General features: G+C 50.4%; 1 protein-coding gene and 1 long non-coding RNA gene across 5 annotated transcripts; both read left to right on the forward strand.

Moving 5' to 3' along the window:
- The first annotated feature begins 6,653 nt into the window (after nucleotides 1-6,653).
- On the forward strand, nucleotides 6,654-27,627 carry LOC139599912 (uncharacterized). Its single transcript, XR_011682362.1, has 2 exons — nucleotides 6,654-6,689; nucleotides 26,972-27,627. It is a non-coding gene; the product is annotated as an uncharacterized lncRNA (long non-coding RNA).
- On the forward strand, nucleotides 9,361-26,536 carry CTSB (cathepsin B). 4 transcript variants are annotated; one of them, XM_071447578.1, is made up of 10 exons: nucleotides 9,361-9,475; nucleotides 15,704-15,855; nucleotides 18,756-18,841; nucleotides 19,180-19,294; nucleotides 19,905-20,023; nucleotides 20,629-20,714; nucleotides 21,749-21,895; nucleotides 22,856-22,972; nucleotides 23,924-24,052; nucleotides 25,142-26,536. In XM_071447578.1, the coding sequence occupies exons 1-10, from the start codon at nucleotides 9,385-9,387 to the stop codon at nucleotides 25,237-25,239; spliced, it is 1,140 nt and encodes a 379-aa protein (XP_071303679.1). In that variant the 5' UTR covers nucleotides 9,361-9,384; the 3' UTR covers nucleotides 25,240-26,536. The 4 variants fall into 4 exon arrangements, with proteins under 4 accessions (XP_071303679.1, XP_071303686.1, XP_071303696.1 ...); XM_071447585.1 differs by having other exon boundaries at nucleotides 9,375-9,524; XM_071447595.1 differs by lacking the exon at nucleotides 9,361-9,475 and adding an exon at nucleotides 12,318-12,494.
- Nucleotides 27,628-27,832: the final 205 nt, after the last annotated feature.

Consider the following 27,832-nt stretch of genomic DNA (forward strand, 5'->3'; position numbering starts at 1 on the left):
GATTTCCAGGGAGAGATGCTGCCACTTTTTTTCTATCCAGGAGATGTTCAAATCAATTTTTTTGTCACCCTGTCTCTCTAAACCCACAGGGGTTGTCACCCTAAACTGGGAACTCTTACAGATACCAGTGAGATTGGCTCATTTGAGTACCTAAAAAAGCTTTGTCACCCCCACACTCTCCTGTATCAGTGAGACCAGAGGAGAACAGCGCACAAAACCTCCCCCAAACCTCCAGAATCATTCAGGACAGCGTTTGCTTCTCACTTTTCTGCATGCCTGGGAAGATCTGCTTGTAGCTGGAAGCTTTGCCTGTGCCAGCCTGGAGGCACTCCCTCAAATCCCTGCAGCTGCAGATGTTGAGCAAGCTGTGCAGAGATTCCTGCTGCACACCACAGCACGTGGGCTGCTCTTGGGCAATCAAAGCCTTGCAGCAACACAGGACCAAACCTCATGGATATGGGGGTTTTATGGTGCTCAGCTTCCTCTTCACTCTTGGAGTACTCGCCTCTGGAATTTTGGGTTTTGAATGTGTTTTGTCTTTTTGTGCTGGGTACTTCTCTGGGCACCCTGTGCCAGGGCCTCCCCACCCTCAGAGGGAACAATTCCTTCCCAATATCCCATCTATCCCTGCCCTCTGGCACTGGGAAGCCATTACCCCTTGGCCTTGTACTCCATCCCTTGTCCCAAGTCCCTCTCCAGCTCTCCTGGAGCCCCTTTAGGCTCTGAGCTCTCCCTGGATCCTTCTCTTGTCCAGGTGAGAACCCCCAGCTCTCCCAGCCTGGCTCCAGAGCAGAGGGGCTCCAGCCCTTGGAGCTTAAAATGAGATGGGATGAGACAGCCCAGCTCCCTCGAGGTACTCAGGATGGCAATTCCCAAACAGACATGGGATAAGGTGATGGAAATCATCCTCCAGGAATGAAACCTGCTCAAAGTGACAGGGCCAGGGGCAGATTGCACGATTCTGCCAGGGAAGTGACAGCAGGAGCTGCCCAAGTCCACAGTTTTCTGCTCAGCCAAGGAAATATGCTCCACACATCCCTCTGTAAAACCTTCCCGGACCACGAGATGGCATCAAAAACCAGAGCAGCCTGAACCAGACAGGTTTTCCCTCTGGTCTGGCCTTCTCCAGCAAACCCAGACTTTCTAAGGTTCATCTTGCTGGGATGAATGGCATAGCATGTCTCTTCTTACAGGAAAGTCACTTCTGCCCCAGGAAACTCCCTGTTGGCTCCCTTGTCCTGCAATTTTTTTTTTTCTAAATAAATAAAATTAAAGTTAAAGTTAAAATTAAATTAAATTAAAATAAAATAAAATAAAATAAAATAAAAATTAATTCGAAAATTAAAATTAAAATTAAAAATTAAAAATTAATTCTAATTTAATTAAAATTAAAATTAAATTAAAATAAAATAAAAAAATAAAAATAAAAATAAAAATAAAAATAAAAATAAAATCGAAAATTAAAATGAAGAATTAAAATTTAATTCTAATCTAATGAAAATCAAAATTAAAATTAAAATAAATTTAAATTAAAATAAAAGTAAAAATAAAATCGAAAATCAAAATTAAGAATTAAAATTTAATTATAATTGAATTAAAATTAAAATTAAATCCAATATACTTCCAGTTTCTTCCACATCCCAAACAGGTCCAGGTACTCATCTCACGGGTCCCTTGCTGCTGACATCAGAAAACCCTCCTGGCACTTTGCCCTTCCTGCCCCAGCTCCTTAGGCATGACCCCGATTTCCAGTCCCACCAGTTCTCCTCCTATTTCCATTTCCCCCCTGAGGCTCATGTATAAACAAAGCAGAGAACAGGGAAAAACAGGGTTACCAGGAGAAAATGGGTCCCTACTGGCTGGTGGCATGTGACAGACCCTCCCACGTCACCAGAGCCTGGCACGGAGCCTGCTGAGATAACCTTTCACTGGAGCACCAAAAACGCCCTTTTCTGAAGAATCCTGGGAGGTTTCCCTTCCTGCTGGGAGCCAGCAGCTCCTCTGGCTCTGCAGGCAGTCAGAGGGTGCCAGCAGCACAATGAAATTGAAATCATTGCAGCAAGGCTCTCCGTGGGCCACCACTGTGGGTTTCTCCAGCTGGGCTCACCATGGGATGGAGCCTTCCTGCCTCAGTTTCCCTTCTGCCAGGAGGAAACCAAAAATCTCCCTGCAGAGGAAATGGTCTCTCCCCAAAGCCAAATTCTGCCTGTACCAGACACAGCCTCCATCCCTGTATCACCTTTCCAATCCAAAAACAACACAGAACAACGGTTTGGGCCTAAGGAACCCTCCCACCCCATGGGTGTTTCATGCTGTGAGCAGGAGACATCAAGAGATGAAGCCACAGACACAAATGAGAACCTGGGGATCTCCTGGAACAGACAAAGGCAAACACAGCCCCATTCCTTGGCCAGAAATGTTGGGAAAACACCTTCCCAACTCTGTGTTGGAAGGAAGACTCAGGTGAGTGCAGGAGGAGCCAAGAGCTCAGGTGATCTCCTAGTTCAGGCTCTGATCTGGGCCATGGCAAATCTCTGAGCTTGCAGAGAAAAGCCAAATTGTGAAACACTTCCTCAAAAAGCTGTGCCCAGAGCTCTCCCAGTAAAGCCAGGATGGCAAAGTTGCTGTGGTTGGAAGGGACTGACACACTGGTCATGCAGAAGAGCAAAGGTCACAGAACAGGGGTTTTGCTTTCCCTCTGTACTTTGGATGCAAATTCTCACATGTCACTGTCCCCACTGCTCTCTCACTTCTTCTTTTCAGTGGATTTTCTCCTCTGGAGCCAGCTGGGAGTTTCTTTTTGAAGCATAAGGTCCTCATCCTTAGATGTTCCCATCTTACATCTGTCATCTGGGCAGTGGGTGACCCATAGGGGAAGTCAGGTCCCACTTTCTGTCACAAGCCAGGATGGATGGACACAGACTGCAGCTGGGTGGCTCAAAAGCACAACCTCAGCAAGAAGGGGAAGGATGAGGTCAGGATCAGGTGACCAGGCAGAGCAGCTGAGTCCTGAGCACTTCCCAGAACTCCTGAATTCCCTGGAGGCTGGGGCATGGCAGGAGCAAGAGCAGAGTCAGGCGTGAGCCACAAAGGGAACAGAGATCACAGTGGCTGCTTCAAAGTGTCTGAGCACACCTGACCCAGCTGGACATGAGCCAGGTGTGCCCAGGTGGGCAAAAGGACAAAGGCACCTGGGCTGTGCCAGCTCTGGGGTGGCAGCAGGAGCAGGGCAGAGCCTGTCCCCTGTGCTGGCACTGCTGGGGCACCTCCAGTGCTGGGAGCAGCTCTGGGACCCTCATGACAAGAGAGACCTGGAGGGGCTGGAGCTTGTCCAGGGATGGGAACAGAGCTGGGGAAGGGGCTGGAGCACCAGGAGGGGCTGAGGGAGCTGGGAAAGGGGCTCAGCCTGGAGAAAAGGAGGCTCAGGGGGGCCCTTGTGGCTCTGCACAACTCCCTGACAGGAGGGGACAGCCAGGGGGGTCGGGCTCTGCTCCCAGGGAACAGGGACAGGAGGAGAGAAAGTGACATCAAGTTGTACGTGGAGAGGTTTAGATTGGATATTAAGAATAATTCAATCAGAAATGTTCTCCAAGCCTGGCACAGCTGCCCAGGGCAGTGGTGGAGTCCCCACACCTGGATGGATTTAAAAGCCATGAGGATGTGGCACTTGGGGACATGGGTCAGTGGTGGCCTTGGCAGTGCTGGGAATGGTTGGACTCGCTGATCTCAGAGAGCTTTTCCAAACTAAATTATTCTAGGACACCTTGTATGGAAAGCACATGGCAGAAGTGCCCTGGAGTTAAGGCATTTCCAAAAGGAACCTCCTGGACTATCTGGGGCTGGAGCAGCTGCCCCAACCAGCCCCACATTAATGGGGAGACAGCTCTGGGGAGCTGCCCCAGCCCCAAAAGCTGAAAAACACAATCCCTTGCCAGGGCAGAGAGAGAATATTAAACAAATTCCCATAGATTCAAAAATCTGTCAGATTCATGGAGGAAAATTCAGGTCTGATCAAGTTCCACCTTTGACTCCAGGAGTGCTGCAGCCAAAAATTGCTGGGAGAGTGGGGACAGAGGTCTGGCCATGCTGAGCAGTGACATTCACACAGGTCTACTAAGCTCTGTCTCAAGCAAGACACAGAACAAGCTTGTTCTCTGCCTCTCTGATGTGCCACATATGAAGAAAAACTTTTCCACCTTAGGATGGGAGCAGTCCTTGGGCACAGCTGGTGATGTTCGCTTGAAGAATTACAAGGGGAGACACCCCAGGAAGACAGGATGGATGGAGCATGGGAAGCAAGAAGAAATTCTCAATAAAAATACATCAAACTATTAATGCTTAATCTAGACAAGGACTCTACCTTATGCTGGTGCTGAGGATCAATTTTGTCACCCTGCAAAGGGACGTAAACTTTGCAGGAATTGATAATATCCCTGTCCTTGCCTCCCCACATCCATCCAGGGCCAGCAAGCTCAGCCCTGGAGGTCTCGATGTGTCCCTGGCAGGGTGGGAAGGAGCTTTTTGCTGGTGTCATCTGTTCCCGAGTCACCTCCCTGCGGTCACAGGGCTCCTCGTGAGCCAGCCCGGCTGAGTCACCGCGCCCGAGGCGTTGTGCAACCGGAGTTCCCTGTCTGAGCTGAATTTTCGGGGACTCAGAGCTCCCTGCTCTCAAGGATTTCCCGAAAGCAGGGGGGAGGATTTTGCAGGATCCTCCAGATCTGGAAGAAACCTTCAGCCTCTTCAGCAGCATCACTAGCACAAGGCTAAAGGTGATGCTGATGGGTGTTCAGGGGGTGTAGGACACCAAGAGCCTCCTGATGCCTTAAATTATCTCCCATCCCCACCAAAAGCAAACAGCCCCCACCAGCCAGGACAGCCTCTCTTGCTCAAGGAGGCAGCAAAGCTGATTTTCTGTCTGGACAGAAAAAAATCTGGTCAACAAACTTCCACCAGACAAGCCTAAATCCCTCAGAATTAGGCAACAACCCACCCGAGGCCTGTTCCAGTGAGGTTTTTAAAGCCACGTGCTCCAGGTCCTGGAGATGGCCTCACATTCCCCTTCGGGGTAATTCCAGTGTAAATCTGAGAGGCTGCTCTTCAGTTGGTGAATTCTTCATGCTTTACAGATAATTTATAAGTCTTTGGCACCTGTGGGATGGAGGAAAGCCAGAGGCAGGCTGAAGGAGGGATGCAGGTGGGCTGGAGGCAGAATTGAGGAAGGATGCAGTGACTCTGGCAGACACTGAATGCTTGTGGTGTGAGGATTGGGGCTCAGGATGTCCCAGCTCCCATGGAGAGGTGAGGATTTCATCAGGGCCCAACCCTTCCAGCAAGGATTTCTCAGGCTTTACAAAATCCTGTTTTAGTTGCTCTGGGTGAGTATTTTACCTTGGCAGCTGATGCAGCCATGTAATAACCATCATCAAGGCCTCACAGATGCTCTGCTGCTGCCAAGGAGAGCGAGTCAGCTGCAAAATCATGTCACAGAAATCTTAAAATCATAGAAATACTTGGGCTGGAAGGAACTTTAAAGCTCATTTCATTCCAACCCCTGCCATGGGCAGGGATTCCTTCCAGTATTCCAGGTTGCTCCAAGCCCCATCCAACCTGGCCTTGGACACTTCCAGGGATGATGCTCAAAGAGGGAAATAAAGCCAGGAATAAAAGAACTTCAGAGGCAAATGTTGTAATGCTGCTTCAGCAGTGAAATTATAGTGTTTTGAAGCATCTGAAAATGATGAATCAGGAAAAATCAGGGTGGATATTCCCTAAAGGAGATCTGGCAGCCCAGCAGGACAGGGTTTAGGTTCAGGGAGGAGCACAATTCACTGCTACCCCAAGCAAAGCAGATCTAGTTGGTTATTAAATAAACATCCATTTCATACCCTTTTTCTAAGCAATGATGGTTTTAAGCCCTGGAGATGAAAAAAGCCATACCTGCATAAATTAGACAATTAAAAAAATTATGGTAGGAGATGAATTTACATAGGAACTTGGTTTTTTTCTTCTATAGGTGTTGGCCCTGCAGTGGCCTCCTTAAGAGCTATTTGCTGTTCAGTGCTGAAGCAGGCACACCATGATTCAATCAACACTGATTTAACAAGTGATAAGAGAGGTTTGCCCAAGGCCTCCTGACCCATTTCCTTATCTTGTTCCTGTAGTGTTGGATTTTGCTCCAAAGGCCAAAGCCTCAGCAAACACCATTCATTTTTTCTGATATGCTAAAAAAATACAATGAGAGAAGAGGGGGTTTGTTTCATGCCTGGTTTGGGCACGCAAGGGATTTTTGAACTCTCTGGGAAGTCTCAAATGGGGAAACTTTCCTGGCTGCATTCAGCATCAGATATATAAAAACAACTTAGCATTGAACCACAGAATGGTTTGGGTTGGAATGACCTTAAAAGTTCATCCCATTCCACCCCTGCCATAGGCAGGGACACCTTCCACCATCACAGGTTTCATCCAACCTGGCCTTGGACACCTCCAGGGAAGCAACAACTTCTCTGGGCACCCTGTGCCAGGGCCTCCCCACCCTCACAGGGAACAATTCCTCCCCAACATCCCATCATACCCATTGCCCCCTGTCCTGTCCCTCCGTGCCTTGTCCCAAATCCCTCTCCAGCTCTTCTGGAGCCCTTTTAGACCCTGGAAGGGGCTCTGAGCTCTCCCTGGATCCTTCTCTTCTCCAGGTGAACACTCCCAGCTCTCCCAGCCTGGCTCCAGAGCAGAGGGGCTCCAGCCCTTGGAGCATCTTATCTCCAAAATGAACAGCTTATCTCAAAAATGAACAACTTATCACAAAAGCTGACATGTTCTCAGTCCAAACCAACTGCAATAAGGGCAGCAACTTTGACACTTCCCCAAAAAGGGCAGAAAGTCAGCAGCCTGTGCAAAGTTTTACTTCATGCTTTCGTTTCTTGAAAAAGACACCAAATATTTGCAGGAGAAACAGGTGGCTGCTCCCTCCTGAACAACCCACACGGGACACCAGCAGAGCCTGAAGGATGGTGAAGGATGGTGAAGGATGGTGACACAGAGCAGGGCAAAATAAAATGTGTTTTATGGGACTGCACAGGTTTAAAATTGCTCTTCTGTGACTTCTGGGTGAAAACCTAGCTGGAAATAAGGAGCTGTGGGGAATTCAGAGGGAAATTATCAAGTTACTGGAATAAATCAATGTTAAGTGATGTCCTGACTGCAGCTCCACAGGACTGGAGGCACTGAGGCTTTTGGGACTGGATTGTTCAAAGGGCAGGATGAAATCCAGGTTATTTCTCCTGTTTTTTATGCCAATAAAACCTTGCAGACAATGTGGAAAATTGAAATCAACCTTCACAAGGAGAGCGAAGAAATCCTGTGGAGTCAGAGGGAAGTTAGGCAAAGTACTAGTGATTTTTTAAAAAATTATTTTAATTGTTAAAGCACAAATAAAAACATAGTGAAGGGGTGGTTAAATATTACATGCAAAGGCATGCACTGGTCCAAGGGCCATTGCACATAGAGCACTGAAGAATAAAAACATTTAAACATATCAGAAACATCTCCCATTTTACTGCCTAAATACTGGGTTGTGCAGTCAAGTGTATTAAATGTTACTCTGATTTTTCTCATCCCCTCACTAGGAAATCTTCTCAAACCAAAATCAATCTTTAAAATTGTGAGTGTGACCAAAAATTAATTGATATAAATGGAAACAGGGGGGGAAAGGAATATACTCACTGTTTTTGATCTTTTTTTTTTTTTTAGTTCTAGGCCACATGGTCTTTTTATTTCTGAGAATGGTGGGGAGTATAGTTTTTACCTCCTCCTCGCAGAGAAGCATTAGAAAACAATAAAAAAAGATGGGCATTTTATCATTAAAGAGAAGTTTTATTGTCATTGTTGTTTAGAACAGGGCTTGAAACTGGTCCCTGAGATGACTTTTCTGTTGTTCATACTCCTGAAAATTGGCCAAAATGAGGGGAAAAGAGTCAGTCAGCCCAGCAACACATTTCTGCATTTCCAGATGAAAACTTCAAGAGATGCTGACAGGACAGAAATGTAATGGAGACAGGATAGTGGTGGGGTGCAAGGAGGGTGGAGTAGGAAAATTAGATGGGATAGAGGCAGGCTGGAGGAGGGAAGCAGGGGGATCACAGAACCCCAGAATGGTTTGGGTGGGAATGGACCTTAAAGCTCATCCCATTCCACCCCTGCCATGGGCAGGGACACCTCCCACTATCCCAGGCTGCTCCAAGCCCCATCCAGCCTGGCCTTGGACACTTCCAGGGATCCAGGGGCAGCCACAGCTTCTCTGGGCACGCACATGGAGTTGAAAAGGGATGGGTGTGGGATGCAGGAGGGTTTAGGAAGGATACAGGCAGGTTGGAGGAGGAAAACCAGGTGGGAGAGAGGCCAGCTGGAGGAGAGAAACAGGAAGGAAAAGGTATAGAGGCAGGATTGAGATGGATAGCAAAGGTGGGATTCAGGAAAAATCCAGACAGGTTGCTGGAGGAAAACCAGGTGGGATAGAGAGAGGATGGAAGAAGGAAGCAGGAAGGATGTGGATGGGATTAAGCAGGGATAAAGATGGGATTGAGGAGGAATGCTGGCAGATTGGAAGCTGAAAACAAAATGGGATGGAGCACAGCAGGAAGGGAGAAAGGCAGGAGGAAGGATGCAGGATGGGATGGCAGAGGGAGGAGCACCTGTGGGATCGAGGAAGGCCAGAGGCAGGCTGGAGGAGGGACACAGGTGGGCTGGAGGCAGAATTGAGGAAGGATGCAGGCAGGGTGGAGGTACAAAAACCAGGTGGGGTGGAGGAGGAGGGATGGAAGCAGAGCAGGGGTGCAGGCAGGATGGTGGAAGCCTGCAGGAAGAGGGGCAGGGATGGAGGCAGAAGGGAAGCAGGCGGGAGGAAGGAGGGGAGGAAGGAGAGGAGGAAGGAGGGAGGGAAAGAGGGAAGCAGGCAGGAGGAAGGAGGGGAGCAGCAATGAGAGGAAATGCACGGGATGCACGGAGGGATGGATGGAATCAGGGAGGGATGGATGGAATCAGGGAGGGATGGATGGAAGCAGGGATGGGTGGATGGATGGATGGATGGATGGATGGATGGATGGATGGATGGATGGATGGATGGATGGATGGAGGGAGGGAGGGATGGATGGATGCAGGGAGGGAGGGATGGATGCAGGGATGGAAGCAGGGAGGGAGGGATGAATGGAATCAGGGAGGGATGGATGGAAGCAGGGAAGGAAGGATGGATGGATGGAAGCAGGGATGGATGGAAGCAGGGAGGGAAGGATGGAAGCAGGGATGGATGGAAGCAGGGATGGGTGGATGGAAGCAGGGACGGGTGGATGGAAGCAGGAGGGAGGCGGGCTCTGGGGGCGGGCAGCCGGCAGGATGCTGTCACACCGGGGGCGGGCCGGCGGGGATGACTCAGCCTCCGGGAGCTGCCCCGGCCGTGGTCACCGAGCGGGGGCCGTGAGCGCCGGTGAGACCCGGGGGGAGCCGGGAACGCGCACAAGGAGCGGCGAGGAGCGGTAAGGGAGGGAGGGGGTGCTTAGGGACAGGGGGCACGGAAAATGGGGTACCCCCTTACAGGACTCCGTGAGGGCCACGGAACACCCGCAGGGACGGCAGCAGCAGCGTCCCCCGCTTTTTCCAGCGGCGTTTTTGGGGGATTTTTGTCCGGGATGCGCAATGCGGGGTGAGGGAGGGGGATGCGCTGCGGCGGAGGTTGTGGCAGGGAAAATGAGCGCTCGAAAGGCATCAAAACCTTCAAGGAAGGTCACGGGAGGAGAGAGGAAGCCTTGTTTTTATGGTAGAGACAGGAAAAACAGCGCAGCCCTGCTCGTCAGCTGAGCTGGGTTTGGCACGCTGGGAGCATCCCGTGATGCACAGCCCAGCCTGGGTTTGGACCGGGACCATGGCTTGGGAATGGCGCTGGAGAAGCTGCCATGGGTCCCTCCGGCCTGGAATGAATCCCTCATCCCCGTGTCCCACTCCCAGGGATGCTCTTTGCACAGTGATGTAGCAAAGATCGCTTCCTTCTGGCATTTCCCTCGAAATGTCCTGTCCTGCCGTAGCACGGGGTGTCTGAGGGCTTGTGCAAGACTCTGGTTTAGGGATTGGTTTGCAAGAATAACAGGGAAAAAAAAAAAAAAAAGAAAAATCAGTGCAGCTTCGTTTGGGAGGAATCTTGTGCTTTCTGTGCATGGAAGCTGCAGAGATGAGTGCTGCAGCTTGGCTCAGGAGGGAATTATTTTGTCAGATATACAAAACAGCCCGGTCTAGTAGGGTTGAAATAAGATGACCTTTAGGATCTCTTCCAACCCAAACCTCTCTAGTATTCTGTTACCTGACCTGTGTTAGCGATCTGGCTTTGCTAGAAGGGAATAAACACAGGGAAGAGCAGCTCGTGTTGTTTTTTCCTTGATGAAAATATAATTCCAGCTCTGTTAATGCAGAGAGAGCTGTAATGAATGCAGGTTTGGTGCTGCCGAGCTCACCTGGTGACACAGCAGGCTGAGCTGGAGCTGGAGCTGAGCTTTCTGGGCTGGCTTTGTTGTGGCTTGGAGTCACAAGCCCTGGCAAAGAGAACAAAGGACAAAGCTGGGCCCGGGCTAAGGGCTGGTGCTGAGCAGGACACATGATTTGGCTGTGTTGAGCATCCCTGGCCCTGGAGGGCTGGGGGGCGTTGTAGAAAGGAGGGTGGGGACAGCTTTTACCTTCCTCAGAGCCTTGGAGAAGGTGTGGATGGCTCCTTGGAGGTGTGGATGGCTCCTGGGAGAAGGAAGATGTGGATGGCTCCTTGGGGAAGGAAGGTGTGGATGGCTCCTTGGGGAAGGAAGGTGTGGATGCCTCCTTGGAGAAGGAAGGTGTGGATGGCTCCTTGGAGGTGTGGATGGCTCCTTGGAGAAGGAAGGTGTGGATGCCTCCTTGGTGCAGGAAGGTGTGGATGGCTCCTTGGAGCAGGAAGGTGTGGATGGCTCCTTGGTGCAGGAAGGTGTGGATGCCTCCTCCTTGGAGAAGGTGTGGATGCCTCCGTCTGTGCCTGCAGGGGGTTGGCCCAGACACTGCAGGAGCTGGGAGATGCTTCAGGGCTGTGACTTATCTGTGGTCTGACCTGCCTGGGCTGAGTCATGTGAGCTGGGCTCAGCAACAGCCAGTTTGGGGGTTGGGTTGGTGCCTTTTTTTTTCTTTAATAAAGTTAAATGGGACTTGTGGGCTTTGTTTTGGGGAAGGAGAGCTTTGTGGTGCAAAGGTGAAGGGATTTGCTGCTGTGGGCACTGAATGTGTGTCAGCCTTGGCTGCTGGAGGGTGATGTGGGATCCTGCTGAGGGCTGGTCTCAGAATCTCTGCTGGTCAGAGTGACTCTGAGATGTGTACAAGTCTCTTTTTCCCAGCCCAGCTGTCAAAGAAGGAGTCAGGATTCTTCTGTTCTCGTTCTCAAGGTTGTTTATTATTTTTTATTTATAACATTCTTTCTCTGGCCTGCTGAGGTCTGTCTGGCAGGTCAGGTTGGGGCACACTGCCTGCCCTTGTGTTATCTTTTTATACTAAAAACTACATGTGCATTATTTACCATAACTTCCCAATACCTATCACCTATGTTAGACAGTGAGCTTCTACCTTAAACCAATCCAAAAGTGCCAACATCACCCAGAACACAGAGGCCAGGAAGAAGAAAGAAAAAGGACAGGGTACGCCCAAATTCCTCCATCTTAGGACCCTGACCCCCCATTCTAAAACCCCAAAAATGTATTTTTCACCTCGTGACAAACTATTATTCTACTTAAAATTCCCTTAACTTGTAGTCCTTCATATAAAGGCGGTAATTTGCTCCATGGGTCAAGTTCAAAGGCACAGGTTTCTTGGGCTCTGTGCCAAGGTCTCTGAGCCCCTTGGCAGGGTCTTGAGCCATCCAAGACAGCCAGAGAGATGTCCTGGGTCCAGACAGGCCGGGATATCAGGATTTGATTATCAAAGAGCTCTGTCCAGGAGGAAACAGTTGATACCGTTAAAAAAATACAGGAATTTAAAAACATATATGATGGTGATGATAATAGCAGATAACGACAACTTCATCCTTTCATTACAAGACCAAAAAGGTTAAAAAACTTCTGTTTATTGCAATTGGAATTGTTAACATTTTTAATAATAATAATAATAATAATAATAATAATAATAATAATAATAATAATAATAATAATAGTAATGTGTCAGTTTAGGGGGGCTGCCCGATCTGCTCAGGAGGGATGGAGATGGCTCTGGGCTGGTGTCTCCTCCTCCTCTGCGGCAGCACAGAGGGCTGGGGGTGGATGCTGCAGCACCAGCACAGCCACAGCCCTTGGGCTGCTCTCCTCCCTCGCAGGCTGCAGCTGCTCTGAGCAGCTCCTGCAGAGCCTTCGGCCTCGCTGCCTCCTCCTCGCTGCCCCAAATTTCCTCTTTCTGAGCGACCGGCTGGCTGAATTGTGAGTGTCCTGTCCCACCCAGGGGCAGGTGTGCTGGTGGGTGTTTATTTCTTGTTTATTTCTTGCTCATCCTTCAAGAAATGGCACGAGCGGATGCTTTGGAGCTCAAATTATTCCCTGCTCTCAGTCCAGGGGAAGGTGGGGCAACCTGAGGGCTCTTTGTGAGCCCCAAACATCCTCCTGCCACCTGGGGAATCCTGCAGGGGGAAGCTGACAAGCCCAACAGCCTTGCTCCTGTTCCCAGGCTGGTGGGATGGGAGCTGTGTGAGGATCAACCTTAGCCAGGGTTATCCTGAAGCTGAGGCACCTCTGGACATGTTGGGGGTGCAAAGTGCAAGGATCTGCTGGGGTTCCTGGGGAAGCTCCTCTGCCCTGTGTGCTGTGCATGAACTGGGGAGCAGATGTTGGGCTGCAGCAGCTGTGATGAAATTTTGGTTTTTGGGGCTGCTGCTGTGGGGCTTAAACGGCCCTGAGGTTTTAGTGTGAGGAGGAGATAATAGCGGTGCTGGGGGAAGGAAGCAGCAGTGTGATAATGCTGCCAGGGGAGGTTTTGCTGCTCAGATCAGCTGGGGTAGAGGGGGTGAGGGAGGAAAGCAGCAGCTTTTTGTCGCTGTAGGGTTCCTGGGGTTGTTGTTTTTGTGCTGCATGTGACCCATGGCTGGTGGGAATCCGTCCTGCCAGTCCCGTGCCTGTGCCCTATTTATAGCCCTGCTGTACACGGGATAAAGCCAGGGAGAAGGGGGGGGCTAGGGAGGAAGAAATCCCACGGGGGTGAAGATTTCCCCTTCCTTTTCTAGACACCTGATCTTGGCTGTCAGCTCCCACCACCCTAAACTTCACAGCCACAGGAGGCCTTGTAGAATAATAGAAAGATGTGGGGTGGAAAGGGGTGTTTAAAGGGCATTTAATTCCAACCTCTCTGCCATGGGCAGGGACATCTTCATAACATTTAAGTATGTATTTTAACTTATGTCAGGTTGCTCAGAGCCCTGTCCAACCTGACATTGATTGTTTTTTGGGATAGGGCATCCTCACATTCCTCACAGGGAACAATTCCTTCCCAACATCCCATCTCTCCCTGCCCTCTGGCAGTGGGAAGTCATTCCCTGTATCCTGTCCCTCCATCCCTTGTCCCAAGTTCCTCTCCAGCTCTCCTGGAGCCCTTTTAGGCACTAGAAAGGGCTCAAAGGTTTCTCTGGAACCTTCTCTTCCCCAGGCTGGACACCCCCAGCTCTCTCATGACCCACAAGAGAGTGGTAAGAGAGTTTAGAGAGTTTTTTGGGGTGTTTTTTTTGCCTCCATAGCCATCTGGCTCCCAGCTATTTGCTTTGCTGGGATTGCTGGCCCTGGGCCATGTCCATGGTGCAGATGCCAAGCAGCAGAGCTGAAACTCTGCCTCTTTCAGGGGAAACTGCTGGGATCTATTTTCACTTTGGTTTCGGGTTGCCTGGAGAGTGTGGTCTGGTAACCCGAGGCTGGGAGATGTCCCCGTGCCTGTCCCTCAAAAGCTGGGTGTGAGCAGCACATCAGTGCCTGGCAGGGCGGTTTTCAGCCTGTCAGCAGATTTACAAACGTCCTGCTGGAAGAAAAAAAGTGTAATCATGTGACTTCTGGCCTCAAAAACACCTCCTGCCTCTGCTATGGGAAAACACCGAGTTGACTGCAGGAAGTACAGAGGGCTGTGGGGTTTGATGTTTTATTTTTTATGAGATTTTTTATTTAAAAGGTGCCTCAGCTCAGTTACCTGCAGGCTTTCTGTGGCCTGTTGTGGGCAAAGAGCACAGCTGTGTTATAAGTGTATATTTATTTTCCTGGGTGTAACCTCCTGTGTAAGGAGGGGAGCACAGCCAGCAAGTCCCTTGCCTGCAGAAACCTGTAAGCAAGAAAATATCCATGAAACCCCTGAAAAATATGCATAAAACCCCTTCAAAGAGTTGATATTTAGGAGTGGGAGGACCCAAGTGCTGCTGAAACTCAGCTTTTTTTTTTTTTTTGGGTGCCCTGCTGAAAGCACAAAGCAGGGGGAACAAAATAAATAAATGGTGGAAGGAGGAGTGGGAAAGGAGAAAAAAGCCCCTTTATACAGCGAGCTGCAGCCTCCTGGGCTCGCTGCTGGCAGAAAGTAGGACACTCCTGCTGGGTTTTCTTCTCTGGAAAGGCTAAACTTGGCTGGGAGTGGGTGGAAGCAGCCAGCAGGGAGGTGTGAGTGTGTGGCTCCATCCCCATCCCCTGCTCATCCAGCAGGAGCTGTGTGTCCGGTTTAAACCCAGCCTTGCAAAGGTGATTACACCTTCAGCTGGCTGAGCTGAGCAGGAATTAAAGCCTGAATGTCTCTGCTGGGGTGGATCTGAGGTCTTGGGGTGCTCACCAGGCTTGGTGTGGATGTGGGGCTGCTGGGAGGGTTTGGAGGAGGGAGGAGGAGGGTGCCCTGGTGTGTTTGCAGAGATAAAGGAGCTCGTGTCGTGTCTGAATGAGGCTTGGGGATGTGGAACAAGTGGCTGCTGGCGCTGGGGGTAAATTTGAAGTTGTGCAGTTTGGTGTGAATTAGGTTAAAGGGAAGCAGGGAAATCACAGAGCCCCGGGGTGTCTCTGGGCTGCATGGTGCTTGTGCTCCTGCATGGGAGGCTGTGGTTCTTTCTTTCCTGCTCTTCCTCTTTGTCTCTGATCCCCAAACTGGGGCTTTCCTCATTCCCTGCACCTCCCTGGGGAAAAGCCCCAGTGGGAGGGGAGCAGAGGACAGGAGCAGCTCTGGTGCATGCTGACCCCCCTGTGCATGGACAGGGGGTCACACCAGGGGCTGTGACACTCCCAGGGCATGGGGGGTGGCCAAAATGAGTCTCTAAAAATGTAATTTGGAGTAATATCTTTAAAGGGAAAAGCGGGGCTTATCAAATCCCATGCCTGAAGTTTGGTGTGGAGATGGGATGTCACTTGTTCCTTCTCCTGCTCCTTATTCTCTGTTGTTGTGGAAGTAAACACAGGTTTTAATGCCCTCTAAATCCCTTGGATCTGCTTCAAAAGGTATTTTCCTGCTGCTGCTAATCCTGCAGTGGTCAACAAACAAGGTTGCCTTGTCTGATTTCTCCTGAGCTGCAGTGGGGGGGTTCTTGCTCTGTTCCTGTGTCTCTCTCCTGACCTTTGGGGCAATTGGGGATCTGGTGCAGCCACACATTTTATCCTCCCACGTGTTGCTGCAGCTGAGCCCTCCCTGGCAATGTCTCAACACTGCTCCAATGTGGCTGCAGGTGGGGTGTCCTGTTCAGCAGCCAAGATGTGGCCGCCCGTGTCCCTCCTGTGTGTCCTGGTGGCCTTTGCCAGCGCTCGCAGCATTCCTTACTTCCCTCCTCTCTCTGATGACCTGGTCAACCACATAAACAAGCTCAACACCACCTGGAAGGTGAGTACTGGGCTGTTTTGGGGTGTTTTTTTGGGGGGGAGGCATTGCTGACAGTCTCTTTGTGGGATTCAGTGGCTGGGATTTGGGAATGTCACCGTGGTGGTGACATAGATCCAGCCTTGGTCCCAGCTGGCTTCTCCAGTGAGGTGATTCTGTCAGGGGCTCCTGCAGTGACAGGAACTGTGGAGCTCCTCCTTGGAGCAGAGCAGGATGAATTTGTGGAATAGAAGCTGCTGGTTCTTTGCTTTATTTTTTCTTTCCAAGGCTGAGATTGAAAGTGTTTGAGATGGTATTTTGTGTTCAGACTCAGGTGTTTATTATTTCTTCTCTATATCACAGTCTCACAAGCTGTTCTACAGCATTTCACTTAACAAGCTACAAAATGGCCCTGTATTTATATCTATAAGGTCTTTTAAGGAAAAGCTATCTAATTAAGAAATGACACTTAAATTATTCTCACTTTTAACTTAGTAACTAATGACTCATGTCCCGCAATGAGGACTTTTCTGTCTAATTACAAAATGCCACTCAAACCCATGAAGAAGGTGAAGAAAAAGGATTAGCCTTTGCCTTAAAACCTCTATCTTGCTTCACATCTATTATTATATTCTAAAACATTAAACTTTTACGTTTTCCCCCATGTGATATTACACACTTCTAATCAAACTACACACCCACAATCCCAGTTCTATCATTCAATTTTGGAAGCTTCTTCCATGGCCTCAGGTCAAATGCAGTGTTCTCCTGGGGGTCAGATCTGTCAGCTCAGAAAGTCTGAAATTTTCAGCATCCAAGGTTCCAACATCTCCTTCCCCTCTTGTCTGAACCATAATCACTGCTCTGACAGCTTTGTCAAACCTCTGTTGGATACACTGAAATAGAGGAGGAGGAATAATGTACAAGGAGGAAACTCTGCAGGAGGCTGGAAATACAGACTTTTCTGTCTAATTACAAAATACTACTCAAACCCATGAAGAAGAAGGATTGGCCTCTGCCTTAAAACCTCTATCTTGCTTCACATCTATTATTATATTCTAAAATATTAAACTCCGAGCTTTCCACCAGGTGATATTACACACTTCTAATCAAACTATACACCCATAATCCCAGTTCTGTCATTCCATTTTGGAAGCTTTCTACGCAGTCTCAGGTCAAATGCAGTGTTCTCCTAGGGGTCAGAGTCTGTCAGCACAGAAAGTTTAAAATTTTCAGCATCCAAGGTTCCAACATCTTCCCATCTTGTTTGAACCATGGACACTGCTCTGACAGCTTTGTCAAACCTCTGTTGGATACACTGAAGTAGAGGAGGAGGAGCAATGTAAGATGAGGAAACTCTGCAGGAGACTGGAAATGCAGACTTTTCTGTCTAATTACAAAATGCCACTCAAACCCATGAAGAAGGTGAAGAAGGATTAGCTTCTGCCTTAAAACCTCTATCTTGCTTCACATCCATTATTATATTCTAAAACATTAAACTCCATGTTTTCTACCATGTGATACTACACACTTCTAATCAAACTCCAGACCCATAATCCCAGTTCTATCATTCCATTTTGGAAGCTTCTTCCATGGCCTCAGGTCAAATGCAGTGTTCTCCTGGGGGTCAGAGTCTGTCAGCACAGAAAGTCTGAAATTTTCAGCATCCAAGGTTCCAACATCTCCTTCCCCTCTTGTCTGAACCATAATCACTGCTCTGACAGCTTTGTCAAACCTCTGTTGGATACAGTGAAATAGAGGAGGAGGAATAATATACAAGGAGGAAACTCTGCAGGAGGCTGGAAATGCAGACTTTTCTGTCTAATTACAATATACTACTCGAACCCATGAAGAAGGATTAGCCTCTGCCTTAAAACCTCTATCTTGCTTCACATCCATTATTATATTCTAAAACATTAACTCCGAGTTTTCCACCAGGTGATATTACACACTTCTAATCAAACTATACACCCATAATCCCAGTTCTGTCATTCCATTTTGGAAGCTTTCTACGCAGTCTCAGGTCAAATGCAGTGTTCTCCTAGGGGTCAGAGTCTGTCAGCACAGAAAGTTTAAAATTTTCAGCATCCAAGGTTCCAACATCTTCCCATCTTGTTTGAACCATGGACACTGATCTGACAGCTTTGTCAAACCTCTGTTGGATACACTGAAGTAGAGGAGGAGGAGCAATGTAAGATGAGGAAACTCTGCAGGAGACTGGAAATGCAGACTTTTCTGTCTAATTACAAAATGCCACTCAAACCCATGAAGAAGGTGAAGAAGGATTAGCCTCTGCCTTAAAACCTCTATCTTGCTTCACATCCATTATTATATTCTAAAACATTAAACTCCATGTTTTCCACCATGTGATACTACACACTTCTAATCAAACTCCAGACCCATAATCCCAGTTCTATCATTCCATTTTGGAAGCTTCTTCCATGGCCTCAGGTCAAATGCAGTGTTCTCCTGGGGGTCAGAGTCTGTCAGCACAGAAAGTCTAAAATTCTCAGCTTCTAGGGTTCCAACATCTCCCCCTCTTGTTTGAACCATGAACACTGCTCTGACAGCTTTGTCAAACTTCTGTTGGATACACTGAAGTAGAGGAGGAGGAGGAATAATGTAAAAGGAGGAAACTGCTGGAGGCTGGAAGCAAGCAGGGAGTGTCCAGTTATTGGTGACCTGACCCTTCTTGGCCAGTTTGCTGTGTCCAGAGCCTTGAGCTGGACCTTACTGGTCCTGATGGGCTGATCCTGGGCTCTGTTCTGTGTCTGGAGGTGCTTGGCTCTTGGCCCCTGGGCTTTTGCAGCAAGTGTCCGACTCTGGTTGGGGTTCAGGGAGCTCTGGAGCACCAAGCTGTGATCCCAGAGATGCTCTTGGTGGCTCTGGAGACTCCTGTCCCAATTCTCTGTGTCTCTCCCCAGGCAGGGCACAACTTCCACAATGCTGACATGAGCTACGTGAAGAAGCTCTGTGGCACCTTCCTGGGTGGGCCCAAGCTCCCTGAGAGGTGAGTGCAGGGAGGAGAAGGTGAAGCTCCAGTAAAAGTTGTCATGAGCATCTGGAGTGGGTGAGGGGCTCTCCTGGCAGGGTGGACACTGTTCATGGAGGAAAGTCCATCGTGTGTCCTGCCAGACCCTTGGCCAGGTGCGCAGTTTGTTCTCCTTGAAAATGAGCGCGCCAGGGGAGCTGCTGACCTGCTCTGAGGACAGCAGAAGCATTTGTGCTCCTTCAGTAAGCAAACAGCACCAACATCCTCCAGGCCACCTTCAGAGGAGGTTGGAGAGTGCAGTGCACCCTGTCGTGGCTCACTGGTGTTCCTGAGACAGGATTGCCCTCTCCTCACAGGGTGGATTTTGCTGCAGATGTGGAGCTGCCCGATAACTTCGACTCGCGGACGCAGTGGCCCAACTGTCCCACCATCAGTGAGATAAGAGACCAGGGCTCCTGTGGCTCCTGCTGGGTGAGGACGGGGGAAATTTAGTGTTGTGTTGATAAAATTTACTGGGCAAAACCCAGGCCTTGGTATTTGCTGCTGAACCCCATCATGGGCAGGGACACCTTCTGCTGTCCCAGGTTGATCCAAGCCCCATCCAGCCTGGCCTTGGACACTTCCAGGGATCCAGGGGCAGCCACAGCTCCTCTGGGGAACCTGTGCCAGGGCCTCCCCAACCTCACAGGGAACAATTCCTTCCCAATATCCCATCTATCCCTGCCCTCGGCAATGGGAAGCCATTCCCCCTTGTCCTTGTACTCCATCCCTTGTCCCCAGTCCCTCTCCAGCTCTCCTGGAGCCCCTTTAGGCCCTGGAAGGGGCTCTGAGCTCTCCCTGGATCCTTCTCTTCTCCAGATGAACCCCCCCAGCTCTCCCAGCCTGGCTCCAGAGCAGAGGGGCTCCAAACCTTGGAGCATCTTTGTTGCCCTTTTTGAGGGTACACTGTGAGATCCTGCAGTGTCTGAGCTCCTGGGTGGCTTCTCCCAGCCAGGCCATGCATGCTGCTCTCATTTCCAGGAAGTTTCCTGGTTTCTCTCCCCTGGATGAGCTCTAATGGGTGTTTTGGGGTTGCCCTCAGGCTTTTGGCGCCGTGGAAGCGATTTCAGACCGGATCTGTGTCCACACCAACGCCAAGGTCAGCGTGGAGGTCTCAGCTGAGGACCTGCTGTCGTGCTGTGGCTTCGAGTGTGGCATGGGGTGAGCTGCTCCTGGTCCTTGTGCTCCAGGAAGGTGGTTGGGAGGAGCAGGGGCACACCCTGGAGGTGCCTTTGTTACCTCCTTTAGGAGCACGAAGCTCCTCCAGAGGTTTGTGCTGTGGATGAGGGAGTTTGGTGGGAACATAAAGGTGATTCCAGGCACTGGGACACATCCTGCCCCCAGCACAGTGGGTGGTGATGGCTGTAAGCACATAGTGATGCTCTCCAGCACAGAGCTGGCAGCTGCCAAAGCCAAAGGAAGGATCTTTTCTTAGTCCCAGATCCTTGGTTTTCAGGCACGAGCCTTTTGCCTGTGGCTTTCCCAGTTGTTAAGCACAGGGTAGGGAGTTGAGTCTCCAAGTCCTGTTGCTGCTGGCAGCAGAAGCTGGTCAGGGACCTGGTAATGAGGCACTTTGGGCTTTGGGTGCTCTTACCTCCTCACCTGAGACCTTGGTGTCTCAAGGCAGATCCTGGGGAAGAAAAGAACAGACTAAAAAAAGGTTTAATATGCCCAAACCTTCCTTGGAACCATGCCAGGCTGGTCCCATTCCCTTGCCTCTCCCAGAATGGGATGGCTGGGGCTGGAGCTGGTGCCTCTCCCCCCAGGTGCAATGGTGGTTACCCCTCTGGTGCTTGGAGGTACTGGACAGAGAGGGGCCTCGTGTCCGGGGGTCTCTACGATTCCCACGTGGGTAAGTCCTGGCAGATGCCCTTGGGGAAGCAGGGAGGAGCATCTCTGCTTGCCTAAAGTCCATGTTTTTTGGGGACCTTTCTCTCCTGGTCTGCATCCCTGTGGCTGCTCCCCCCTTCAGCTCGAGCACCTCTGCAGTCCCAGCTGGCTGCCCCTGCCCCCATGGCTCCTTCCTTTGGGACAAAGGTCCTTGAGCAGCGCCCAGAGGCAGGAGGCCCATCTGGGAAGGGAGCCAGGAGCCCTCAACACACCCCCCAAGGCTCCTGTTTCCATAGCAGGAATGAATCAGGCCGTGAATTTTGTGTTGTTGCTGGTTTTGAACCGGTTCACTACGCTTTGGATGAGGTCAGGAGTGTTCCTGACATGTTCCCCCTTCAAAAAATAACTTCCAGACTGGAACCCTCTGCCTCCCCCTGTCATGACCATCAGCTGGGTCACGTTTCCACCTTCTCCATCACCATTTGGAGAGGGAGGTGGTGGGAAACACGTTGCTCATGGAAGGAAGACCTACACCCCACTAATTTATGGGGTTCCTGGGGCAGAAAGGCTCTTCCCTGGGGCTTCTGCTGCTTTTTCCAGCATGGCTATTGGGATCTTTGGGGACAACCAGCTGATGTCACCTCTGTTATGGACAGGCTGTCAGCCCTACTCCAGCCTTCAACACACCCCCCAAGGCTCCTGTTTCCGTAGCAGGAATGATTCAGGCTGTGAATTTTGTGTTGTTGCTGGTTTTGAACCAGTTCACTCCGCTTTGGATGAGGTCCTGACGTATTCCCCCTTCAAAAAATAACTTCCAGACTGGAACCCTCTGCCTCCCCCTGTCATGACCATCAGCTGGTTCACGTTTCCACCTTTTCCATCACCATTTGGAGAGGGAGGTGGTGGGAAGCGGGTTTGTTGGGAAACACATTGCTCATGGAAGGAAGACCTGCACCCCACTAATTTGTGGGGTTCCTGGGGCTTCTGGTGCTTTCTCCAGCGTGGCTGTTGGGATCCTTGGGGACAGCCAGTTGATGTCACCTCTGTCCTGGACAGGCTGCCGGCCCTACTCCATCCCACCCTGCGAGCACCACGTGAACGGCAGCCGCCCCCCCTGCACCGGGGAGGGAGGGAGCACCCCCAGGTGCAGCAGGCACTGTGAGCCCGGCTACTCACCCTCATACAAGGAGGACAAGCACTATGGTAAGGGAGGTGGCCTCCAGAGCTGCTCCTCGTGGTAGCTGGGAGGGGTGGGCAGGATTGAACCCGTTCCTTGTCACACACGTGTTTTATGAAAAATCCTTTCCTTAGGATTTTTTTCTCCTGAGAAGCTGAGAGGCCTCAGGAAGAAAATGTAAACAATGGTTATCTGCTGCTGTGGAATGCAGCAGGTGGATCTGTGATTGGTCTTTGTGGTTGTTTCTAATTAATGGCCAATCACAGTCTGGCTGTCCAGACTGAGTCACAAGCATTTGTTATCATTCCTTTTCTATTCTTAGCCAGCCTTCTGATGAAATCCTTTCTTCTATTCTTTTAGTATAGTTTTAATATAATATATATCATAAAATAATAAATCAGACCTTCTGAAACAAGGAATCAACATTCTCGTCTCTTCCCTCATCCTGGGACCCCTGTGAACACCACCACAGTTCCTGATGGGTTTTTCTCCTGTGCCCTGTCCCTGGTGGTCCTGGAGCAAAGCTGAGTGTGGCAGATGCACAGTTTGTGTTTGCTGAGACTCAGCTGGGAAGAGGGAATTGGTGGAGCTGGTTTGAGTCCTCGTGGTGCACGTGGTTGACTTGAGGTGTGTGGTGTCAAAGCCACCTCCAAGTCTCCTTGGCAGCCCTGCACATTTAGGATAATCCGGCTGTTTCTTGAAGATTTGTCTTCACCTTGAGTCTTTTGGGTTTTGAAAAGGAGAATGTACAAGGGAAAAATGTCCCTTCCCACTAAAGCTGTCTGGAATAGGTCTTTGGGTACAGAATAGGACTCAGATTAAATAATTCCCTCTGGAAGAGGAAGGGGTGGAGCCCACTTTTCCTGCTTGGCTCTGTCAGTCCCTCTGGAGCTGCCAGGTTAGGATTTAACCTGAATTTAAGAGCAAGAGGCCTCCTGCAGGGTCACACTGAGCCATCCTAATGGTGGGAATTATTTCCCTTTTAGGCATCACATCCTACGGAGTCCCTCGCAGTGAGAAGGAAATCATGGCTGAGATCTACAAGAACGGCCCAGTGGAAGGAGCCTTCATTGTCTACGAGGATTTCCTGATGTACAAATCTGGTGAGCAGAACCACTGGGGCTGGGGGGGAGAGCTTCAACCTGGGCTCCCTCTTTTGTGGTCCTGGTCTGTCTTCTCAAAGTCTTGGAGATCTCAACCTCACACTTGAGTATCTGCTGTGACAAGGACGTGGGCAGATGCCACCTCCTGTATCTATAGCAAAGGGAATAAATTCTTGGGATTGGTTCAGGGAAGGAGCCCTAATGGGAAGCACCCCGAATTCCAGCTGGCAGCAACAGCTCAGATTTTAGAACCTGAAAATTCTTGTTGTGAACTGCCTTTGAGCCCCTTGGGAGATGTCTCTGGGTGTTCTGTGTGCTCAGCTGGTGCTAAACATTGGTCATAGAATCATGGAATGGTTTGGGTGGGAAGATCATGATTAAAAAATCATCTCATTCCAATCCCTGCCATGGGCAGGGACACCTCCCACTATCCCAGGCTGCTCCAAGCCCTGTCCAGCTTGGCCTTGGTCACTTCCAGGGATCCAGGGGCAGCCACAGCTTCTCTGGGCACCCTGTGCCAGGGCTCCCCACCCTCACAGGGAAGAATTTCCTCCTAACACCCAACCTAAATCTCCCACCTCTTAGTTTAAAACCTTTCCCTTCTGTCCTGTAGCTATCTCCCTGTGCAAAACTCCTTCCTCCAGATTCTGCACTGTTTCAGTTTCATATTTAACCAAAACCCCAAAATTAATAATATTTAATAATTATATAATTTAATAATAAATTTTATTATTTATAATTGTGTAATCATTATATATTTCTATAATAAATTTTATTGTTTATATAATTTTATTATAATTATATAATTTTATATATATTATTAATCTCAGCCAAATTTTATATATCTTATTAATCTCAGCCACTCTGGGCTTTGTGATACCAGGCTGTGAGCACTCTGTGGTGTGGGACAGGCAGTGCCCTGTTGACATTTTGGGTTTTTTTCCCTTGCAGGGGTCTACCAGCACGTGTCTGGGGAGCAGGTGGGAGGCCACGCCATCCGCATCCTGGGCTGGGGCGTGGAGAACGACACTCCCTACTGGCTGGTGGCCAACTCCTGGAACACCGACTGGGGGGAGAACGGTGAGAGCCTCCGGGAATCTTCCCCACCCCATTCCCTTCCACCGGCAATTCCCACCTCATTTCCCCACCCCATTCCCCTCCACCGGCAATTCCCGCCCCATTTCCCCGTCCCATTCCCCTCCACCGGCAATTCCCGCCCCATTTCCCCATCCCATTCCCCTCCACCGGCAATTCCCGCCCCATTCCCTTCCACCGGCAATTCCCGCCCCATTTCCCCACCCCATTCCCTTCCACCGGCAATCCCCGCCCCATTTCCCGCCCCATTCCTCTTCACCGGCAATTCCCACCTCATTTCCCCACCCCATTCCCCTCCACCGGCAATCCCCGCCCCATTTCCCCACCCCATTTCCCGTCCCATTCCCTTCCACCGGCAATTCTGCCCCATTTCCCCACTCCATTCCCCTTCCACCGGCAATTCCCGCCCCATTCCCCTCCACCGGCAATCCCCGCCCCATTTCCCCGCCCCATTTCCCCACCCCATTCCTCTCCACCGGCAATTCCCGCCACATTTTTCCGCCCCATTCCCTTCCACCGGCAATTCTCGCCCCATTTCCCCGCCCCATTCCCCTTCACCGGCAATTCCCGCCCCATTTCCCGTCCCATTCCCTTCCACCGGCAATTCTGCCCCATTTCCCCGTCCCATTCCCCTTCCACCGGCAATCTCCACCCCATTCCCTTCCACCGGCAATTCCCGCCCCATTTCCCCGCCCCATTTCCCCACCCCATTCCTCTCCACCGGCAATTCCCGCCCCATTTCCCCACCCCATTCCCCTCCACCGGCAATTCCCACCCCATTTCCCCACCCCATTCCTCTTCACCGGCAATCCCTGCCCCATTTCCCCACCCCATTCCCCTCCACCGGCAATCTCCGCCCCATTTCCCCGCCCCATTTCCTGTCCCATTCCCCTCCACCGGCAATTCCCGCCCCATTTCCCCGCCCCATTTCCCCACCCCATTCCTCTCCACCGGCAATTCTCGCCCCATTTCCCCACCCCATTCCTCTCCACCGGCAATTCCCGCCCCATTTCCCCGCCCCATTCCTCTCGGATGGATGGACTGAGGGTGACTTTTTTTTTGGTGCTCTCCCAGGTTTCTTCAAAATCCTGCGGGGAGAGGACCACTGTGGCATCGAGTCCGAGGTTGTGGCCGGCATCCCCAGGACGGAGCAGTACTGGAAGAGGATGTAACTCTGATCAAACCACAAATAATCCTGAATCCCTGATGCTTTTAACTGATAGTGGGTTGGGTGCAGAGACCCTCCCTTCTAAAAGAGACTCTAGTTCAGGTTACTTTATTAAAGCTTTTTATCTTTTTTTTTTCCAATTTTTTTTTTTTTTGTTCGTGGTTTTTTTTTTTCCTTTTTAAAATTTTTTGGGTTTTTGTTTTTAAAATTGTACGTTGGAGCTGGAGGTGGAGCTGCTTTCTGCCAACCTCCTGCTTCTGGAGGGTCACAGCAGGACACTGGGGCATTCCCTGCTCAGAGGACTGCTGGAGAGCTCGCTGGCCTCTTGGAATTTGGTTAGCCTGGACCCCTTCCAGCCCAGTTTGCTACTGGGAGGGCAGGAAACAGCAGCTTTGTGCTGGGATTAGGGACTTGGTGGGGCAGCAGAGGTGGATGCTGCAGGAAAGCCATGGCCAGGGGGGATTTGTGCACCCCCAGATGGGTTGATCTGACTGTTAGCACCCAAAACAAGCAGGGAGGAATTTCCTGTGAGTCTGTGCCTTGAATTGGCTAATTTTAGACCTATTAATGAACAAAATACTGATGAACTTGCTGTGGGGGTGGCTCTGGCCGGAGCTGCCTGCACCAAGTCCCTCGTGCATCGCCTGCTCTGCTCCATCCTTCTGGCTTTTCAAACCACTTCTTCCTCAGCTGTTCACTGACTTTTTTATCTGCTGTACTCTGGGGTTATTGATGCTGGGGAAGGGCCTTTGATCAAATATCCTGCAAGCATCTGGGAGGGAGCTGGGAAAGAGCAAAGCCTTTCTCCTGCATGGCTGAGCAGCTTGGTGTGTGCAGGTCATGCCTGGGCAAGGGTGCAGGGCCCAAATTTGGGGTGCTTTGGGGCTGCAGGTGCTGGATGCTGAGCTGAGGGATGGTTCCCAAGTCTGCTGCAGGGAGCTCAAGCAGATGCTTGGAGGTGTCTCACTAACTTGGACACGATTAAAGCTTTTTATCCTTGAGCCACAGGCATTAAGGAAGGTAAAAACCCTTATTTTTGTTACTGGGGGGAGGCAATAGGTTGTGTACAGGAGGAATCATGCGATTTGCCAACACTAATATAGCAAAGAGCTTTTTTTTTTTTTTAATTTTAAAGCACAAAATATATTAGTGACCTGAGGCTATGGGTCTGAGATGTGTGAAGCAGGCTCTCCATGCACTGTAAAATAGCCCCTCTTACCTCTGCTTGCTCAGGCACCAGTGAGGCAGAGCTGTGCTGTATTTGGCTGGAACACCTGTGCCAATAAATGATTTCTCCAGTGTCTTGGCTCTTGGTTGCTTCTGCTTGGCTTCTGCCACCTCAGATGGTTGGAGTGGAAGCCAAGTGAGACCCTTCTGTCTTCAGAGAATGGTTTGGGTTGGGAGGGACCTTAAAGATCATCCAGTCCCACCCCCTGCCATGGACAGGGACAATTCTCACTATCCCAGGTTGTTCCAAGCCCTGTCCAGCCTGGCCTTGGACACTTCCAGGGATCCAGGGGCAGCCACAGCTTCTCTGGGCACCCTGTGCCAGGGCATGCTCACCCTCACAGGGAACAATTCCTTCCCAATATCCTGTCCATCCCTGCCCTCTGGCAGTGGGAAGCCATTCCCTGGGTCCTGTCTCTCCATCCTTTGTCCCAAATCCCTCTCCAGCTCTCCTGGAGCCCCTTTAGGCTCTGGAAGGGGCTCTGAGCTCTCCCTGGATCCTTCTCCAGGTGAGCACCCCCAGCTCTCCCAGCCTGGCTCCAGAGCAGAGGGGCTCCAGCCCTTGGAGCATCTCTGTGGCCTCCTCTGGACCCTCTCCAGCAGCTCCAGGTCCTTCTGCTGTTGGCCCCAGGGCTGGAGGCAGCTCTGCAGATGGGGTCTGACCTGAGAGGGGCAGAATCCCCTCCCTTGTTCAGATGTGGTCACCGCCAGCCCTGTCCTGTGGCCCTGCTGGTGAGAGCCACCCCTTGGGATGGGGAAGGTGCTTCCACCCTGAGCAGACAGCAGCCAGGACCTGTCCCCAGCATCCCTGAGGATGCACCAGGGGCCCTGGAGCACGTGCCTGCAGCCCAGGGCTGTGCCACCACTCCCTTCAAGGTGAATTTATGGGCTCTCAGCTGTCCCTCTGGTTAAAATTCTTCCCCCAGGTCTGTCACACTGGGCTGTACTTTGATACTCAAGAGTTGTCACCAAGGGAGCACTGGAATTTCATGAGCTGAGGGCTTGTAACTTGTGGGGAAATTACTGTTGTAAAATAAATGACAGCTGGAAAAGAAATAAAAATAAAAAAGAGGATCCAGCACTTTTTTTTTTTGAGCTGGAGGGCTTGTGGGGAAATTACTGTTGTAAAAGAAATGACAGCTAAAATAAAAAAAGGAAAAGATGACCCAGCACTTTTTTTTTTTTTCCAAAGAAAACTTTTTATTTCAACAAGACTGGAAGCTGCACAAATAGAGCTACCACGAGTTTCTTTAGAACAACAGCTTAAATCTACACCAGGAACTGTGGAGTAGGGGCTCTCCTTCTGAGTAACAGCCTGGCCACAGGGGCTTGGCCTTGCAGAGGCCACCACCCTGCACCTGGCAGCTCTG

Source organism: Agelaius tricolor, unplaced genomic scaffold (genome assembly GCF_023055355.1).
Source record: "Agelaius tricolor isolate 1412-34295 unplaced genomic scaffold, bAgeTri1.0.p SCAF_1, whole genome shotgun sequence".
Taxonomy (NCBI): Eukaryota; Metazoa; Chordata; class Aves; order Passeriformes; family Icteridae; genus Agelaius; species Agelaius tricolor.